Source organism: Dermacentor albipictus, unplaced genomic scaffold (assembly GCF_038994185.2).
Source record: "Dermacentor albipictus isolate Rhodes 1998 colony unplaced genomic scaffold, USDA_Dalb.pri_finalv2 scaffold_21, whole genome shotgun sequence".
NCBI lineage: Eukaryota > Metazoa > Arthropoda > Arachnida > Ixodida > Ixodidae > Dermacentor > Dermacentor albipictus.
Genome location: NW_027225575.1, coordinates 2,213,037 through 2,233,242, shown reverse-complemented (window position 1 = coordinate 2,233,242; position 20,206 = coordinate 2,213,037). Strand labels below are relative to the sequence as shown.

Genomic DNA, 20,206 nt, shown 5'->3' with positions numbered 1-20,206 from the left:
CAATCCCGAACTCTTGTTCCCTTGCCCAGTTATTCATAATTATCTTTGTCTTCTGCATATTATTCTTCAACCCCACTCTTACACTCTCTTTGTTAACGTGCTCTATCATTTGTTGCAACTCATCCCCAGTGTTGCTGAAGAGGACAATGTAATCTGCAAATCAAAGGCTGCTGAAATATTCGCCACTGAGTCTCACTCTTAAGCCTACCCAGTTTAATAGCTTGAATACTGTTCCCAAGTACGCAGTGAATAGCATTGGAGAGATTGTCTCTCCTTGTCTGACCCCTTTCTTTATAGGTATCTTACTACTTTTCTTGTGGAGATTAAGGTAGCTGTAGAACCTCTGTAGATATTTTCCAAGCTATGTACGTAAGGGCCTGTACACCTTGATTATGTAATGCCTCCATGACTGCCGGTATCTCTACTGAATCAAATGCTTTTTCGTAATCTATGAAAGCCATATGGAGAGGCTTATTCTACTTTGCGGATTTCTCGATAACCTGATTAATGACATGGGTGTGATCCATTGTTGAGTATCCCTTCCTGAAGCCAGCCTGCTCCCTTGGTAGACTAAGGTCCAGTGTTGTGCTTACCTATTGGGTATTATTTTGTTAAATATACTATAAAATACTGGGAGTAAGCTAATGGGCCTATAATTCTTTAGTTCTTTAACGTCCCCCTTTTTGTGGATTACTATAATGTTTGCATTCTTCCAGTTTTCTGGGACCCTTGCAGTCGATAGACAAATCGTATAAAGAGCCGCCAGTTTTCCAAGCATTTCCAGCATTGCCAGCATTCCAAGTTTTCCTCCTCCCTCTTTGATTAAATCGACTGTTATTCCACCTTCTCCTGCCATTTTTCCCCATTTCATGTCTTGCAAAGCCCTTCTAACTTCACCGCTAGTTACAGGAGGGGTCTCTGCAGCCTGTTCATTACTGCTTTGAATGGAGGTATCGTAGCTCCTCTGGGTACTGTACAGGTCAGTATAAAATCCTTCCCGGTGCTTTTACTCTACATTCGAGATTGCTGATGATACCGTAAAAACCCGCGCATAGTACGAGGTTTTTTTCCTGTTATTAGCGTCCCAAATTTCCGCCTTGTACTATATGCGGATCCGGACAAAAATTTCAAAGTTCAGATCGAAGTTCTGGTTTCGTTATTGCTCTGTGGCTACAGCTTGGCTTCGTGATATCTGCAAGGCTACGACATGGCTTTGTTATTGCTGCCTGGCTACGGCTTGCCTTCGCTATTGCAGCGTGGCTACGGCATCGTTTCTTTCTTTCTTGAGTGCGGACCTTGGCAGTTCACATGTTAACCGCGCTGAGCGAAGTGCATCGTTTTTAGTGAAGGAGCACGATGTCGGGGGCACGGAAGCAGTACTCGGCAGCTTTCAAGCGAAATGTGATATTAGCGGCAGAGGAAACCGGCAACAGTGCGGCCGGGAGGCAGTTTGGCGTCACCGAGGGAAGCATCCGCGGATGGCGACGGCAAAAAAGAAGCACTTTTCGAGTGCAGCGGAACGCGAAGAAGCTTTCGCGGCCCGAAGAATGGGACATTCCCGGAAATTGAACTCAAACTGACGGAATTCGTCCGAGAACAGTGAGCCGCGCATCTTGCTGTGAGCGTGGAGCTCATGCAGGCAAAAGCTAGGGAGCTTGCAAGAGAAAAAGGCCTAACGAGCTCCGCCTTCAAAGCAAGCAAGCATTGGATTTATCGGTATATGTGCCGTGCAGGATTTTCATTGCGCCGGAGAACTTCAATTTCGCAAAAGCTGCCGGAATCGTTTGAAGAGTTACTGGTGGCTTTCCAGCGCCACGTTATTTCGTTGCGCAAGTTGAAGAACTTTCAGCTAGGGCAAATCGGCAATGCTGACCAAACACCAGTTTATCTGGACATGCCATCACCCCTCACCGTGCACGAAAAGGGCTCGAAACAAGTTTGTGTCCGGTCCCCTGGGAACGAGAAGACGCGTGTTACTGTCATGTTGTCATGCGCGGCAAACGGCCGCAAGCTCCCGCCCTATGTCGTCTTCAAGCACAAGACAATGCCGAAAGGTGAGCTGCCGAATAATGTCATCGTTAAATGCCATGAGAAAGAGCGGATGAATGAGAGTCTTGTGCTCGACTGGATAAAGTCCATTTGGTGTAGGCGGCCCAGTGCACTGTTGTCGTTCCCGTCCATCCTCGTGCTGGACGCGTTTCGTGGCCATTTGGCCGACTCGGTGAAGAAGCTGTTGCGTGATTGTAATACTGAACTCGTCGTTATCCCGGGTGGGATGACGTCTCAGCTGCAGCCTCTAGATGTTGGCGTCAACAAGCCTTTCAAGGACGCGGTGAAGCGGTGCTATGCAGAGTGGATGCGGTCAGGTGAACCTGCAGTGACGCCGACTGGGCGGCTGAAGCGGGCATCGCCAGCCACGTTGTGCAAGTGGATCGTGGACGCATGGGCGAGCATGCCAGAAGACCTTGTGCGTCGCGCTTTCAAGAAGTGCGGGATTTAGAACGTGCTCGATGGCACCGAGGACGAGTACCTCTGGGAGGATATGCCAGACAAGGAATTGTCCGATGAAAGCGCAGCGGAGGACGACAGTGAATGAAGTGCTGAGTCCGATTTAAATAAATGTTTTCCCTGAGTTTCTCTCACTCGTATTATACGCGGGTAAAACATTTTTTTTTTTCCATTTCTCGTCCCAGAAATTTCACCTCGTGTTATATTCGGGTTCGTATTATACGCGGGTTTTTACAGTATTACCCTATTTATCTTTTAGTGCATACACCTTCGTTTGTCCGCGACCAAGTTTCCTTCTCACTAATTTCATGCTGCATCCATTTTTCACAGCTTCCTCAGTCTTTCTCACGTAATAGTTTCGAATATCACTTATTTTCGCCTTGTTGATCAGTTTTGACAGTTCCACAAATTATATCTGATCTCTTTGGCTGGACACTCATGCTTTTTCTTAGGTCCTTTGTTACTTGGGAGAGCTTACCTACTGGTTGCCTTGGTGCCTTACCTCCCACTTCAATTGCTGCCTCTGAAGCCAGCCTCGTTACGGTTTCATTCATTACCTCTGTGTCATCTTCATGTCTCTGTTGTAGAGCTGTATACAGTAAAAGCTCGTTAATTCGAACCGCAAGGGGAAGCCGCTTCAGTTCGAATTAAAGAAAGTTCGAACTAACGAAAGTGAAGGAGAGCAACAGTACACTGCGATTTGGAAGCATGAGGGCATGTCAGAAATTTGCCGTGTCAGAAAGTGATGGCGTGTGCCGCGGGCACACGCCACCTTCAAGTCGAAGCTCTGGGTCCGACTGTGCCACACCACTGATATCCACCGAAACGAACGTTAGCCGAGGCTTAACACCATCACAATGAATCGCGACGGCCGATACCTCCTAAGCTGAAAACAGAGGTGCACAACTGATGAAGACTGCCGAGACAAAGACGCGGAACATGTGAAGGTGGCGAAGGCCCTGATTAGTTGGTTCTTGATTGCAAGCGCAGTTGCGACGTACTTAATTCGCTGTGTTTTGGCGCTTGCCGTGCCATCTCCGCACAACATTAGCAGCTGTACAAGATTTGCAAAGCCTCCGAGATTCGCACTGGGCAAGAAGTCTCGGAGGTTACGTAGAACGGAGAGGCGGCAGCCGCCGCTGCCTTCTGGCTGACCCCGCGTTGGTTAGATTTTTTTCCGATTTTGCCTTCTCTCGCCATTCTCTTGGTTTCGGAGGCAATACCACCTTGTGTGTAGGCAGTAAGCGCGTTTCTCTGGCCGTGTGCCAGGCGAGCGTAGTTCGAATTATCCGTGAGGGAACCTTCTCGCGTTCGAAATAACGGACTTTTTTATACATAGACTTCTGTGGAGCTTGGCCGGACCAAATCGTACAGTTCGAATTATCCATAAATTCGAATTATTGAAGTTCGACTTAACGAGCTTTCACTGTATTTGTTAAAAAGTACCAACCTGAATTGGTCTGCTTTTACCCTTATGCATCTAGGTTGGCCAGGTTCCTCTTGACCAGTTTTACTCTTTCTCTTTTACAACTGAGGTAAATGCTAGCCCTCACCAAACTATGATCACTGCACTTTACCCTACATAACACTTGTACATCTTGCACTATGCTGGGACCAGCAAAAAGTATGATATCTGTTTCATTTCTTGTTTCACCATTACGGCTTTTCCAGGTCCACTTTTTGTTCCAACGCTTCCTGAAGAAGGTGTTCATTATTCCCAGCTTATTCGTTCCCACGAATTCTACCAACATCTTTCCTCGAGTGTTCCCAGTATCCACGCCGTAGGTGCCAATTGCTTGTTCACCAGCCTGCTTTTCCCCCACTTTTGCATTGAAGCAGTATCATACGCAGTGCACCAGCAGCGAACGTACCCGAACGTCTTGGTGCCGTTGCCGCCTTCTCCTCCTTTAGCAGCTGCCTTCTCCCTTGGCGGCTGCCTGGTGGCTGCTCCCTTGGCACAGGTGAGCCTGTGGCGCACCAGCCCGCCCAGGTACTTGTGGAGGCTGCCGCACTTGGAGCACTTGAAGAGCGGCCCCTTGGCGGCCGCCCGCTTCCTCTGGTGGACCTGCTCGTGCTTCAGCAAGCCCCGCAGGGAGTCGAACGACCGGCCGCACCGCTTGCACGGGAACGCTCTCCCAATGCCACCGCTGCGTGGGCAAACCAACCGGTCACGTGTACACCAAGCATCCAGTGCGTCGTGCCACCGCCTGTGGGAAAGCTGTGGCTACATACGATTTATTTACACTATGCAATCAAGTATGGCAAGCTTGACAAGGCTCCAAGTCTGCTGATACAGATGGAAAAATTGAAATAGAGCCCATTTTCCCAACAGTCTAGTCCCTTTTATCGTTCAGATGCTTTCTTTTTTTTTTTTTTCACTTCGAATCGCCAAACAGCACAGCAGGAAACTAGAAAGCATGAGCAACGCCAGGTACACAAGTTTGGGGTAATGCAAGCAAAGGCAAACAGTGCGTGTCCTGTGGTTGTGTGGAGGCGGAGTCAACAGCCTGAACCAGGAAATACTCTGCCAACTTAAGTAGGCGCAACCAATCCAGTTGTTCGGTTTCAGAACCAGGAACTACTCAATCTCTCTGCAATTAGAAAGAGGTGGGGAGGGAGAAAGGAGAACGCCTGATAGCAGAAGCAAGGTTTGGGTACGGGCTAGTTGGTATTCCATGGTATCAATCGTATCTCGCTTTTGAAGAAACCACTATCTTGGCTAGGCATTCTAATGAATGCACCCGACTTATCATTGAAGCAGCAGCGATTGCCGATGGTGACTCAGTTAGCAAGCCATCAATTGCATTAACAGACAAAGAACTGGTTTTTCTGAGGTCGCACATGCGCTCTCGTTCATCTTAGGTCATGAATTTTGAACGCATACTCATGTCGGGTTGACGCTTTGTAGGTGGCGCTTTTGTCTTGGTGTCTCAGTATACAAACGTTTGTTTCTCAAAACAAAAATCAGTTGGAAGTCAGCGCTTGTCTTCGTCATTCTTTTTTGTCCCTCGTCTATGTATGCACCGTAAGTGACGATCTATGCCTGATAGCAACTTGTGTTCATTCCGAGTTTTCAACAGCTTCGATAGAAAAATGTATTGGGGACTCGGGTTCCATTAAGGGCACAAATGAAAACTCAAAAGAGCATGCGCACGCAGGCGCACACACATGCGATGGCAGCAACCCATTTTTCTGTCCACTGCAGGAAGAAGGCCTGCGATCTCCAATTAAGCCTGTCCTGTGCCAACTAATTCCAACTTGCACCTGCAGATTTCTTAACTTCATTGCCCCACCTACTCTTCTGCCGTCCTTGACTGTGTTTCCCTTATCTTCGCACTCATTCTTTAACCCTAATGGCCCACTAGTTATCCATCCTATGTATTACATTGCCTACCCACCTCCATGTTTTACTATTAATATCTACTTGAATATCGGCTAGACCTGTTTGCGCTGATACACACCACCCTCGTCCTGTCTCTTAACGCTACGCCTAATCACTCCGTTCCTCTTTGCACAGTCTTTAACTTGTTCTCAAGCTTCTTTGTCAGTCTCCAAGTCTCTGCCCTATATCCCCTTGAGTCACGGCGTACACATTTGTGTAGGCAACGTATTTTTACTATTGTTGTGTAGTGGTTGCAAGAAATGAACAAAGAACATTAAGGTTTGAGTAAATTGAACCTTCTGCTTCCCTATAGTGCACCCACTTTCCTTCTCAGCGAAATGCATTGCTTTACGACTGTTTTAGATGACCGCTTTGGTGAGGGCACTACCGTGTTTGATAGGACGTTTGACGTGAGGCATTCCGATAGTAATAGTGCAAGATTTATTTTCAATTGTTGTAATACTTACACCCAATAATGAACCTGTACCTATAATTCGAGTGAGTATTTCAATATATATACCGTATTTACTTGCATAATGATCGCACCCTTGAATTTTGTCGTCAAAATTCTTTTTTTTTTTTCTTTCCCGTGTAATGATCGCACCATGAACTTACCACAGCGATATGTCGTGTGCCAAGTCTAGCCAATGATGATTGCGCTTACTATCTGTCGAATGCTATGCGAACGGCTCTTGAAGACAAACCAAGCGGTCTTCTGCACACACCCAACATTCTTAAGATGCCCCAATTCATTCCTTTCATCACTTTCCGCACTTCCATTAAAAAAAAAAAAAAAATGCTACAACCAAACTTGCCTCGGCTTTATTATTTGTAGGCTTTATAATGATTTTGGCCAAAAAACAACATAAAGGCCACCTTTCGATTCTTCTCGTCTGAATAGTGGGCACGCAACAAATTGCGAGCGGCAACGGTAGTGGCCACGTTTACACTGATGCGTTAGAAGAGTGCCCTATTCATATGCCGATGGTTGTAATGCAGCTAAGATATTTGCCCACCTTTAGTGGAAACGTGCCATATAAGGATAGCAGTGAAGACAAATGCCACAGTTCCCACAGCATGCTCGCAATTTGTTTCTATGTCACTGGCAGCTAAGCGTGCCCATCTCTGTTTCTATCCCCTCAAAGTTGACGTGGCTATGTTATTGTTGCAAACTTGCTGATGTTAACTATATTATTCATTATTGATATGGAAAAAACTGTTTCAATGCAGGTAATGTACTCAAGAGAAGAAAAATAATCAACTTCAGGGCGTTCGGTTTGCTCTGCCAGCCGCCATTTCTGTTTTGGTGTCCCGCACTGACAGTGGCAGTCGCCTGCTCATCATCCTGCAGTAAATGCGGGATGCAAAAAGAAAATGTTTCTTTTCATGGGAAATTTAACCCGCGTAATGATCGCACCCCTGAATTTACGTCAAATTTTTAAAAAATAAAGTGCGATCATTACGCAAGTAAATACGGTATTGAAGAAAGGTAGTGTAAAATAAATGAACATTTCATTTCTATGTAGTTATGATGGGTCTCTAAAAGACGAACAGAGTCATTATTATCCCGCCTTGACTCCCTATGGAGTCTCCAGCACCTTGGCATAAAATTATGTAAAATTTCACACATTTATTGACAGTCAATTGTAATTCATGACTGAAGGGGATATGTTGGTACCGGTAAAATGCAATGATTGTATACTTTTCCTTTTACAGATAATGGTAAGCTTCCAGTCAGGAGAAGACAATGTCTGCCGTATGCGCTCCAAACCATTTTTATTATTCCGCGAATTTCCATCTCATGGTCAGAGTCCCCTGTGAGTAATTGACCTAAGTAAACGTAGTCCTTCACAGACTCTAGAGGATGACTGGCGATCCTGAGCACTTGTTCCCTTACCCGGCTATTCATCATTACCTTAGTCTTCTGCCATATTAATCTTCAGCCCCACTCTTACACACTCTGTTCAGGTACTCAATCATTTGTTCTAACTAGTCTGCAGTGTTGCTGAACAGAACAACGTCATCTGCAAACCGAGGATTGCTGAAATATTCGCCATCGAGTCTCACTCCTAAGCCTACCCAGTTTAATAGCTTGAATACGTACTTCTCCCAAGCATGCAGTGAATGGTATTGGAGAGATTGTGTCTCCTTGTCTGACCCCTTTCTTTATAGGTATCTTACTACTTTTCTTGTGGAGATTAAGGTAGCTGTAGAACCTCTGTAGATATTTTCCAGGGTATTTACGTAAGTGGTCTGTACTCCTTGACTACACAATGCCTCATGACTGCTGGTATCTCTACTGAATCACATGCCTTTTCCTAATCTGTGAAAGCCATACAGAGAGGTTGATTATACTCTGCAGATTTCTCGATTACCTGCTAGATGTGGATGTGATCCATTGTAGAGAATCCCTTCTTAAAGCCAGCCTGTTCCCTCAGTTGAGTGAAGTGTTACCCTTATTCTGTTGGTAATTATCTTAGTGAATATTATATTCAAGAAAAAGTGCTACGTCTATTGTTCATCCACCGATCGTGTTTGTGAAGTAGATATTGCCGAAAGTCGTTCCAGCGAGAACAGAGGCAGATCTTTTTCGGCTTCCACGAATACTATCGGGAATGCCTCGTTCGCCGCTAGTAGTTCATCGCTGTAGCTATCTGCTCGCCCAGTGGCTAAACCAATTTCCTTCCTTTTTTCCAATGTGCCAGTGTGCGTAATAAACGTGATGACCTGTCTTCAGCCATTGACTCGTGTTCAGCTGACATTATCTTGACTGAAACTTGAATCTCGAGTGATATTGCAGACTATGAAGTCTTTGAATGTGAAAGAGTTTTCAAATTTTTCCGCTGCAATCGTACCACGCGTACTGGTAGCGGAGTGTTGATCGCCGTACGTGACGGCTTGAGTTGTTGTGTTATAGATATTGCTACTCGTTTGGAAATCGTGTGTATGCGTGTCACTCTCGGATATCGTGATTTTATTTTTTGTGTGTGCTATCGCCCGCCCAGTTCGCCCTTAACATTTAATTCAGATTTACATGAAGTACTAAACGAGTTAATTGTCCGGTTCCCCTCATGTGCACTATTCCTTCTTGGTGATTTCAATTTTCCAGCAATTAAATGGCATGACTCTTCTCCCTCATCTGACTGTTCATCTGAGTGCTCTCTCTTCATCAAGCTCTGTATGGATTTTAATTTTAAGCAACTTGTCCTTCAGCCTACATGATCTACTCAGCAATCTGCTAACATTCTTGACCTCCTTCTCACTACTACACCGCAGCTTGTTTCATGTTTAAGATATTTACCTGGTTTGAGTGATCATTGCCTCATTTATTTTGAACTGCGCATATCTGTTCCCGCTACCAAAACGCCAAAAGTTATCCGAGACTATAAAAATGCCTACTTTAAATCTATAAACCGCGAACTAATGGATTTTGTCACTCACTTCATTCCAAGTGTCCACATGCGCAACATTGATGAAAATTGGACCTTATTCAAAGATAAAGTCAATTTTCTAATTAATGAATTCATCCCTCAGAAACGCGTTATATCCAACTCTCATGCTCCGTGGTTTAATGTGCATCTGTAGCGCCTACTGAGCAAGAAAGAAAGACTATTCCGGCGGGCCAAGGCTACTCAAACAGCCGAACACTGGCACGCTTATGCCAACGCTAAGACTGATTATAAACAAATTTCGTATGAAGCAAAACAAAATTTTTGCCAGCATAATCCGAGGAAATTTTGGAATGTGGTCAGCGGGATTAAGCCGAATACAATAGATCTTTGCGATGATCACAACACTCCTATACACCAGAGCGACTGCTGCAAAGTGTTAAATTATTTTTTTGCCTCGTGTTTGTCTTCTATCTTGCCGAATGTTTTCCCTCATCCTTTTACATCTGACTTTTTACCCATGGATCCAATACTCATTGATTCGGTTGGTTTGACATGTTTAATTGAAAAACAGAAGATTTCATCTTGTTCAGGTGTCGATGGCATTAGTACAATGAAGTCTTGAAAAGTACATCTACCTGCTCATCATTGATTCTTTGGGAAATCTTTGAACAGTCATTACAGAGTTGTACCATCCCTCCTGATTGGAAGGTGGTTCCATTGCATAAATCAGGTAGTAAAGCTTCAATAATTAACTATCGGCCCATTTTATTAACCAGCGTTCCCTGTAAACTTCTTGAGCACATTACCTATTCTAATCTTATTACATTCCTTGAATCTAACAACTTTTTCAATTCATGTCAACATGGCATCAGAAATTTTTTTTCGTGTGCGACACAGCTCCTATTTTTCACTAATGATTTATTTTGCGCTATGGATGCTAGCGTTATTGTGGATTGCGTTTTTTTAGACTTTGCTAAGGCGTTTGACACTGTTTCTCATGATCTATTATTAATTAAACTCTGTGCTCCTAATATTAACGATCGGGTATTAGGCTGGATTAAATGTTTTCTTTCCAACCGTAGTCAATATGTCTCAGCTAATGATTATGACTCGCCTCTCGTTTCCGTCACTTCTGGAGTACCTCAAGGTTCTGTGTTAGGTCCTCTACTGTTTTAAATTTACATTAATGATCTTCCTGATAATGTTATCTCCCATATAAATCTTATCGCAGATGACTGTGTGCTTTATCGTTCAATTACTTATCGCTCTGATGAAGCATGTTTGCAATCGGACTTGAACGCAATTTCTTCATGGTGCAGCGAATGGCTCATGACACTTAACACTAATAAGTGCACCCACCTTCATATCTCCAGCCGTCGTCCTGAATACACCCCTCGCTATTTTCTTAATAACACTCCGTTATCATCTGTTTCATCGTACAAATACCTGGGTATTCACTTAACACACAATCTGTCCTGGAAAATGCACGTCAACTACATATCTAACCAGGCTAACCGCACGCTCGGATTCTTACGGCACCATTTCATAGCTCCTAACAGCACCGTTAAGCTTCATCTATATAGGACGTTAATCAGACCTAAACTAGAATATGCTTGCTCCATTTGGGATCCTAATCAGATTACCTTAATTAACGCTTTAGAGTCTGTTCAAAACCGCGCCAACCGTTTTATTGTTTCAAATTATTCCCGAACAGCGAGCGTATCTGCAATAAAATCTGCACTTGGTCTTCCCGTTCGTACTCTGCGCCATAAATATTTTCGCTTGTCTTTTTCACAGAGTTTATTATACCAACCCCATTCTCAAAGATAAGTTACTCCTCTCTCCATCTTATATATCTTCACGCAGTGACCCCAACTTCAACGTAGGAATACCGCAATGCCGAACTAGCCTTTATATTAATTCATCCATTCCTCGAACTGAAAATGACTGGAACCACCTCCCTGCCTTCAAGGCTGCCATCACCGACGTCAACAAACTTAAGAAAACTGCCGCCGATTTTGTATGCCCCTCCTCTCTGTAATGCCTCTGGCCCTGAGAGTAGTGAAATAAATAAATAAATAAATAAATAAATAAATAAATAAATACAGTAATGAAAGTAAGTTAATGGGCCTATAATTTTTCAATTCTTTAACGTCTCCCTTTTTGTGGATTCGCATTATGTTGTTATTCTTCCAGTTCTCTGAAACACTTGAAGTCGGGAGACATTTCGTATAAAGGGCCGCAAGCTTTTCAAGCATGATGTCTTCTCCATTTCTGATTAAATCGGCTGTTATTCCATCTTCTTTTGCCACTTTTCCTTGGGTCATGTCTTGCAAAGCCCTTCACATAAGATGTGTGGAAAAAAGAAAAATAATATTTAAGTTCCTATCAATGCGATTAGTATAACAAACGAATTCAAGAACTCCCTTTAAAAAATTTACACCTGTTGGTTGGAGTGTGTCAAACAGGTGAACGAGATATGACTACCATATTTTTCTGCGTGTAAGTTGCAGTTTTCCTTCATTTTTTGGTCGGTGTATAGGACAGTGTGACCTTATGTACAGTCTAAGTCGTATTGGATGCTATGGCCACACCCTTTGCATTGAGCAGGCATCAAATGACGCTCCACCTCGAGTCACCTTCTGCCATGCACAGCAACTACACTTCATGGGACAGGATCGTGCTCTGGCAACAGCTGCGTATTTCACGACTGGATGCAAGGGGACTGACGATCGTGGCTCAATCTCGTGTGCAAGAGGGAGGAAAGCGGGGAGGCAGTGCAGGAGGCTTCAACTCGCGTGCGCCGCATTTTGAAAGGGATCTGCAGACAGCTCACACCTGTGTGCGCGCTGTGTTCTTGCCGCTGTTGCGTTCAAGCGATAGACAGCACGAAGGTCACTTCGCTTGCTGCTGCCAGGCTGCCAGGCTGCCAGCATGTGTGATGTGTTCATGTTTGCTTGTGCAATCTGACACCGTGCTTCCTAATTCAGTTAGCAAGGGAATGTTGTGTGTTTATATGGCCGATAAAACTACTATCCTTACTTCCTATAGTTGCCCACTAATTTGCTGTTGCAATCGATGCTTTGCCTTTCAGGCATAACAGACTGTTTTTCTTAAACCCCTAACCGAATGAATGAGTGCGTCTTTTACCCTAGCATGACTTCTATATGGCTTTTTTTTTTTTTTTGACAAACTCATTTTAACGGGGGTGCGACTTATACAAAGGTGCGACTTGCAGACAGGAAAATGCGGTATATATTTTCTATCTCCAGGAGATTGGAAATTTGACTGTAGGATCCCCCATGAAAATGGGGTGTGAATTTACAGCTAGGGATTGTCTTTCCAGACAGGGTTTCAACCAGACTAAGCCACTCCAGATAGCAATTTTACAGAGCCAGCTGGAAATAGCTGCAAGTGGAATCCAGCGTCCGGAAAGTGGAAAGCATATATATTAGTGGTACTTTACACTTGCATGAAGAAATTTTTTATATCTGCGACATGCCCAATTTAGCCATAAGTAGTGTTTGTATACGAACAAAGAGCTTTCACTCTCGCGGCAACAAAAAATTATATTTTTGCTTCATTTGTTTTGTGAGAGAAACATTCTAATTAATTTTGCCATCAGCACGGAAACACTTGTTACTTGGGGAACTTTGAATTGCGAAAACGGCAAATATTTTATTCATAGAACAATACTAGAAACGATATTGAAATTTCCATCGCCATACGGGACCTTGCTTGATTTCTGGGACACGACACGCCCGCAATGTAGCAAACGTGCAAAAATCATGGCAGATGAGAACGATGTGTTGCCACCCTCGAATTCGTGCAACCTAAGAGGGGACGCGGCTTCCACATCACGAAAAATGGCCAAAGAATAATTTTTTTTGAAAATCACATTTTAAGTTCCTATAACTCTTTTTCTATCCGATTCTGACACATAATTTCTATAAACCACATAGAAGTGCTCTAAAAATTTGTTTTATCAGCCGAGGTGGCAAAAAATTTTGTGGAAATCAAGAAAGAACAGTGTTTTTCAAGCCACAATATCTCAAACGGCGCAACTGAGCGCCGCCTTCTTGGTCTCATTGGAAAGCGCATTTCTCCATCTTCAAATTTGCCATTTAAGCTGTCTCCTCTATACAGAAACAAGCACACAAAAAGCAAATGATTTAAGGTCGTGCCGGAGTCTGCGATTTGCCATGGCCGCCACTTGACTCCAGCGCGGTTCGCCATTGGTTTGACGCTCACGTTGTCTGCTTGGCTCTTTGCAGCTCGCGAACCTGGAAGTCCCCACTCGCTGTAATCTCGACTTGTCAAAACGGGCACTACGTGGACATTGCAGTCGCATGGCGGATCCCTACGTTTGTGGACATCTCAGACCTGCGGCTAAGCATATTGTGCAGCGGCGCCTCCGACTGCACAACTAAGTACATCAAGTGTCGATTCATCGAGCCCGTGTTTAGGCATTTCGCGCGTTGGCACCTCGGCTTGCGCGGCTAGGTATTTCACGCGTCAGCACCTCGGACCCTATTATCGGACTCTATTATCATATTGTCACGATAGCTCGAAACAATATCTATCCTACTACCCCTTCATAAAGAGAACCTCATCATGAGCTCTCTTCGCTAGGCCCCTTGGGCTGACAGAGACACCTGGCTGCAGAAGTGATTGAGGCATCATACAAAAGTAAAATTCTGCAAAGCACCTAGCAGCTACTTATCACTGGCTATCTGATCCAAAGTTCCACAGCCATTGTCAGGTGAAGATGACTTGGAGGGCTGCTGACACTCAGAGCCTCCATTCAGTAACATGGTCAAATCTACCAAAAGAAAAAAATGCTTCGCTGATTGTACTGGAGACAGCTATCAACCAGGCAGCCTGCAGGCATAACACAGGAACTATATTCATGGCCACACAGAGTTCTGCACCTCGGTTTGAAACCCAGGCACCATGCTCTTTGTATAGTAGCAGCAAAGAATGCCATACAAAAAAAAGGGGGGGGGGGGGGGTGAAGGCAGACCAGACTAGAGGCCACATGTACCAGAAGCCCTACATTACAAAACACTCGAAAAACTACTAATTTGGTGCCTTTTAAAGAACTGAAGAGAAGGTGAAACTTTGAGAGCCGTATCGTCAAAACTGTCTTTTTTTTTTTTGCCTTTCTGCTCAGTTTTAGGAGCTGATTTTTTTGTTATCGTTTAACATACTTCGACTGCGTTCTTTCTTTTTTTTGTCATGTTCCTTGGGCTACAGTGCAGGTCGTGACAATCTCGCTTTCTTATTTTGACCCTTTGTAAGTTTACGATATGGCTATTTGTCCGCCCCGAAAGTGTGCTTAACGCGAGGGTATCATAAACAATGGCAATCCAAAAAATTTTGTTGCAAAAGAAAAAAAAAGAAAGAAGCAATGTCACGGCCTCCAGCACACATTTAGCTATGCAGTCAATACTTAACAAGCCTTCTATCACGTTTTTTAAGGTCCCCAGGCTCTCCAGACAGTTTGAGGGAAAAAAATTCTGCTCAATAAAATTCAATAAAATGTTCGCAATATATCGCTCTGAAACTTTTATGGAAGCATCAGGGAGGCGTTCTATATATTTGTGCGAATTTTCATCAAAATCCACAAAGAAATAAGGAAGCTGATTTTCAAAGCCACGTTTAAAGCTAAGCTTTTTTCACGTGGTGCCGACAGGTTTTGATGCTGCAGTGGCCAGACCGTGAGAGACGGGCCCGCCGATCCTGTCCCACTGCAGGTAACACCATCGGTTGCAGTGGCAGAGCAGGCGCCAAAGTATCGTGGCTTCCCCAAGTGCCGGTGACGTGAGGCTGTCACTGATGTTGTACGGAACGTATAAAAATAAAATCGAGGAATTTTTTTTTTTTTACAGCTGAAATTTATTTTTTCTGGGTGACCAATAATCGGCAAATTTCTTATCGACCCTTCCGTGCAAGTGTCGTCGGTCGGCGGCTCTACTTGTTTTGTGAAGTAGTTGCATTTCCCTATTCAACTTCACGGTGCCCGTGCTACCGCTGCCGCGTTACTCCTGCACACCACACTCACGTGAAACGGGAGCTGGATGGTGGCTGCTGTGCTGCGTCGCCTGGCTGGGGCTTCTGTTTTGCCTTCGGTGTCGACGCCTTCGAGACGGTGCCGGCAGGTGCCCCTGCAGCCTTGGGCTTGTGCCGCTTCTGCACCGCGGAGGTCTTGCGCTTTGCGTGACCTTTTTGCAGCACCTTGACGAAGAGTAAACGGGACAGATCTGTCAACCACCACACGTTGAGTGAGACTGCACCTTAACTTTATCCTACAAAAGAGTGCGCACTAAATCTTCTGCCATCACGTCCAACTACAGAACTAGTCGCCACAATGAAAGCTTTGCGTTTCTCCACATATTTTAATTAGGCCATCACACTGCACCAGCTCGCTAAACGTGCAAAATGTGCTAAACTTTCCTGTAGCCAAGATGGAACTGGCCAAGTGAATTTTGGAGCAGCTCTGGAAGCAGAACATCTGGCACTTTGAAGCACAAACTGTCCACTTTATAACTGCAGATACGCATTTTGAAGCAATTTGTCAAGCTCAATGCAAGTTAAATACATGAAGAAGGGTAAAAAAGAAGGACACCGACCACTGAATGAATACAAGAAAAGACGTTTCGGCTCCCCTGACGGGAGCCTTGTTCACAATGAAATCAAGGGCGTGCGATACAATGTTTATATGGTTTTAAAATATGTTGTAAGCAGCGCGTGTAGATGGGAGGGAGGGTTCCGTCATTCCGGTTGAGGGTGTTATCTGTCATTTGGATTAGGAGAGATTCCAAGTGGTGTCTTGACGTCAAATTTCTTTCTTTTTCTAATATCTTCGCGTTATCCCAAGCAATCCTGTGGTCCAAGTCATCTGCATGCTCTGCCAAGGCGTTTGAGGCGACTTTTTTCTTTTTTACATCGTTGATATGCTGCTTCAACCGCTGTTCGAAATTTCCTGTCTCGCCGATATATACGCAGTCGCAGTCTTCACATGGAATCCCGTAGACGATGCCAGGAAACTTAGTCTTTGGAAGCTTGTCTTTCACGTTTACCAGCCGGTGGCGCAATTTTTTTGGGACGGTACGTGAGCTACCTGGACGTCATAGCCGCGTAGAACGCGGGCTAAGCCCTCGCTCACACCGGGCACATACGGTATGGGGGCGCGTTTTCTTGGGAGCACACAGTCAGGCCTTGGGGGCTGAGACAGATGGCGTTCCACCGAGTTCACAAACGATTTCGGGTAGCCACATGCCGAGAGATTACGGTGGACCTCTTGTAGGTCGGCAGCACGGCTTTGTGGCGTTGTGCAGATACGCTTGGTTCTGCCGACAAGAGAGGCTACTACCGATCTCTTCTGGTTTATCGGGTGCACTGAATTAAAATGCAGATACCTGCCTGTGTGTGTGCTCTTTCTGTACACGGTGAATGCCAGACTGCGCCTGTCACGCTTTACGAGGACGTCCAGAAAAGGAAGCTCGCCATCTTTTTCTTCCTCGACTGTGAATTGTAAGGACGCTTCAATACTGTTCAAATGTGACAAAAATGAAGGAATTTGTTCTCGCTGAATTATGCAGAACACATCGTCTACGTAACGTAGGAAGACTCTGGGCGGCGAGTTGAAAGAGGCGAGTGCTCGACGCTCAAGCCATTCCATAGTTAAATTTGCAGTGGTTACCGAAATGGATGCGCCCATCGGTGTCCCGTGCACTTGCCTGTAGAAGGTGCCTTCAAAAGTGAAGTAAGTGTTCTCCAGGCAGAACAGGAGGAGCCTCTTCAAGTCAGGAACGTCGATGGGCGTCCTTTCTGGTAGGGTAGGGTCATCGTCCAGAGCGGCGGTGCAAGTTTCCGCGGCGAGTCGAATAGGAACGCTTGTAAAAAGCGACACGACGTCGAACGAGACAAGCGCTTCTTGATCGTCGAGAGTAAAATGACGAATCTTGTTTATGAAGTCTTCAGAATGGCGAACGTGCGTGCTGCCTCTACCAACGAGAGGGGAAAGAACCTTATGAAGGTATTTCGACAGTTTATGAAGCGGAGAGCGAGTAAAATCAACAATAGGTCGCATCGGCACGTTAGGTTTATGTATTTTTGGCAAACCGTAGAGCGCCGGCGCCGAACCGTTAGTGCACAGAAGGGAGAAGTACAACCCTTTGTGCCTTGGATCTACAAACCGGAACACATCCGTAAGAAGCTTCTGTAGCTCCCTCTGTATCTTCAGCGTGGGATCCTTCTTCAGACGACTGTACGTTGCCTCGTCCGCAAGAAGTGACAGCATCTTGTCACGGTAGTCAGTCCTGTTGAGTAGCACCGTGGCGTTGCCCTTGTCAGCCGGGAGGATGACGAGATTTTGGTTTGAGCGAAGGTCTTTGATCGCCTTGTTTTCTTCCGCTGAAAGCGGGGAGACGGAGGGGTGGGCGCGAAGCCGCGAGAGAATGCCTATGGTGCGGGTTCGTGCCTCCTCCCTCTTTGAAGGTTCAATTTGGCTGATAGCATTTTCTACCGCACAGACCAACCTTTTTGCATCCTTCTGCGGTCCAAGGTTGAAGTTCAAGCCCAGGCTCAGGACTGCGAGTTCTGCCGAATTGGGCTTGTGCGACGAGAGATTGTGCACGGCGGACGGGGCAACGTTTCTGTGCAAGGCATCAGCGGGTGGCGACAGTCTAGCAAGTTTTCTTTCGTGAGTCTCTTGCGTACGACGGGATTGTAGCCTGGCCTTGAAATTTGCGTGTAGTTGAATGCTTGCGAACTCGTCTGGGACCCGGTGCTCAAGGCGACGGCGCGCAAAGAAAGCTTCATTTTGTAGGTTCCTCACGAACTGTCTGCATTCCAAGATCCTGGCTTGTAAAAGAAGTTTTTCCGCCTTGGCAACCACGCTGAAACCAAAACTTGAACGTACAGGCCTGTTGAGACGTAGCGAGCGTGGAATAAGTCCTCGGGACTTGCAGGTCAGGTTGAAGTTAAGATGATTTTTGAATGCAGAGGCTCTGCTTGTCAGTGAAATGTACTGGCGAATCTCGGTGATGACTGGCTGGCCGTACGCCCGGCGAAGGTTAATGAAGTCGAGGTTTTGACGGAAGCCCGTCTGGTCGGGAGGCATCATGAAGAAGGGTAAAAAAGAAGGACACCGACCACTGAATGAATACAAGAAAAGACGGAATGGAATGGAATGGCTTGAGCGTCGAGCACTCGCCTCTTTCAACTCGCCGCCCAGAGTCTTCCTACGTTACGTAGACGATGTGTTCTGCATAATTCAGCGAGAACAAATTCCTTCATTTTTGTCACATTTGAACAGTATTGAAGCGTCCTTACAATTCACAGTCGAGGAAGAAAAAGATGGCGAGCTTCCTTTTCTGGACGTCCTCGTAAAGCGTGACAGGCGCAGTCTGGCATTCACCGTGTACAGAAAGAGCACACACACAGGCAGGTATCTGCATTTTAATTCAGTGCACCCGATAAACCAGAAGAGATCGGTAGTAGCCTCTCTTGTCGGCAGAACCAAGCGTATCTGCACAACGCCACAAAGCCGTGCTGCCGACCTACAAGAGGTCCACCGTAATCTCTCGGCATGTGGCTACCCGAAATCGTTTGTGAACTCGGTGGAACGCCATCTGTCTCAGCCCCCAAGGCCTGACTGTGTGCTCCCAAGAAAACGCGCCCCCATACCGTATGTGCCCGGTGTGAGCGAGGGCTTAGCCCGCGTTCTACGCGGCTATGACGTCCAGGTAGCTCACGTACCGTCCCAAAAATTGCGCCACCGGCTGGTAAACGTGAAAGACAAGCTTCCAAAGACTAAGTTTCCTGGCATCGTCTACGGGATTCCATGTGAAGACTGCGACTGCGTATATATCGGCGAGACAGGAAATTTCGAACAGCGGTTGAAGCAGCATATCAACGATGTAAAAAAGAAAAAAGTCGCCTCAAACGCCTTGGCAGAGCATGCAGATGACTTGGACCACAGGATTGCTTGGGATAACGCGAAGATATTAGAAAAAGAAAGAAATTTGACGTCAAGACACCACTTGGAATCTCTCCTAATCCAAATGACAGATAACACCCTCAACCGGAATGACGGAACCCTCCCTCCCATCTACACGCGCTGCTTACAACATATTTTAAAACCATATAAACATTGTATCGCACGCCCTTGATTTCATTGTGAACAAGGCTCCCGTCAGGGGAGCCGAAACGTCTTTTCTTGTATTCATTCAGTGGTCGGTGTCCTTCTTTTTTACCCTTCTTCATGATGCCTCCCGACCAGACGGGCTTCCGTCAAAACCTCGACTTCAAGTTAAATACAGGCAAGAAAATGTGCTCCTTTATTTGACTTCGCAGAACACTATTAAGATACGGCAAATACGTTCTATGGGAGTCCGCAAGATGGAGGAAAGTTCACAAAAGGGAAAAAGCTATCATTCGCTCGACTGTAGCATTAAGCTACAAAGGAGAGGCTTTCTCAGAAAGCACTATTTAGTTACATGCCAGATGCACCAGTTAAATACAGCGAACAAAATAAAATAATCGAAGACTTTACACAAGCAGAACCCGCTGTATGTTGATAGGCTTTTGTTGATGCTAGTAGCTCCAACGGGATAGCGTTAAGGGTCCGTCTTGCAGAAAATCTGACGTCGGCATCCAGCGTCATTTTGGAAAGAAATCGTACCGAATGACACAAACCAAACCCCGCATACCCAAGACCTTCCATGTGGCACAAGAAATTACTGATTGAATTCCTCAAAGTACATCACAAAAATCAAAGTATGACTTGCACACAACCCACAGACATCATAGCATTCTATAGTAATTTGAATATACGAGAAACCACAATTCTGTTACGCGGAAGCTTAAACAAACCCCTTTTCCAATGTTTCTACCACACAAAGACTGGCCACAGCAT

At 45.4% G+C, this 20,206-nt stretch overlaps 1 protein-coding gene across 4 annotated transcripts in view; it reads right to left on the bottom strand.

The window, feature by feature from the left end:
- LOC135902230 (zinc finger protein 354A-like) overlaps positions 1–20,206 on the bottom strand; it is a 77,542-nt gene that overhangs the window by 21,971 nt on the left and 35,365 nt on the right. For all 4 annotated transcript variants that reach the window (XM_070529397.1, XM_070529399.1, XM_070529398.1 and 1 more), the window contains 2 exons: positions 15,347–15,519; positions 4,380–4,655 (listed from right to left, as the gene is read on the bottom strand). In XM_070529397.1, the coding sequence (XP_070385498.1) occupies positions 4,380–4,655; positions 15,347–15,519 (449 nt within the window). The remainder of the gene's footprint in view (positions 1–4,379; positions 4,656–15,346; positions 15,520–20,206) is intronic.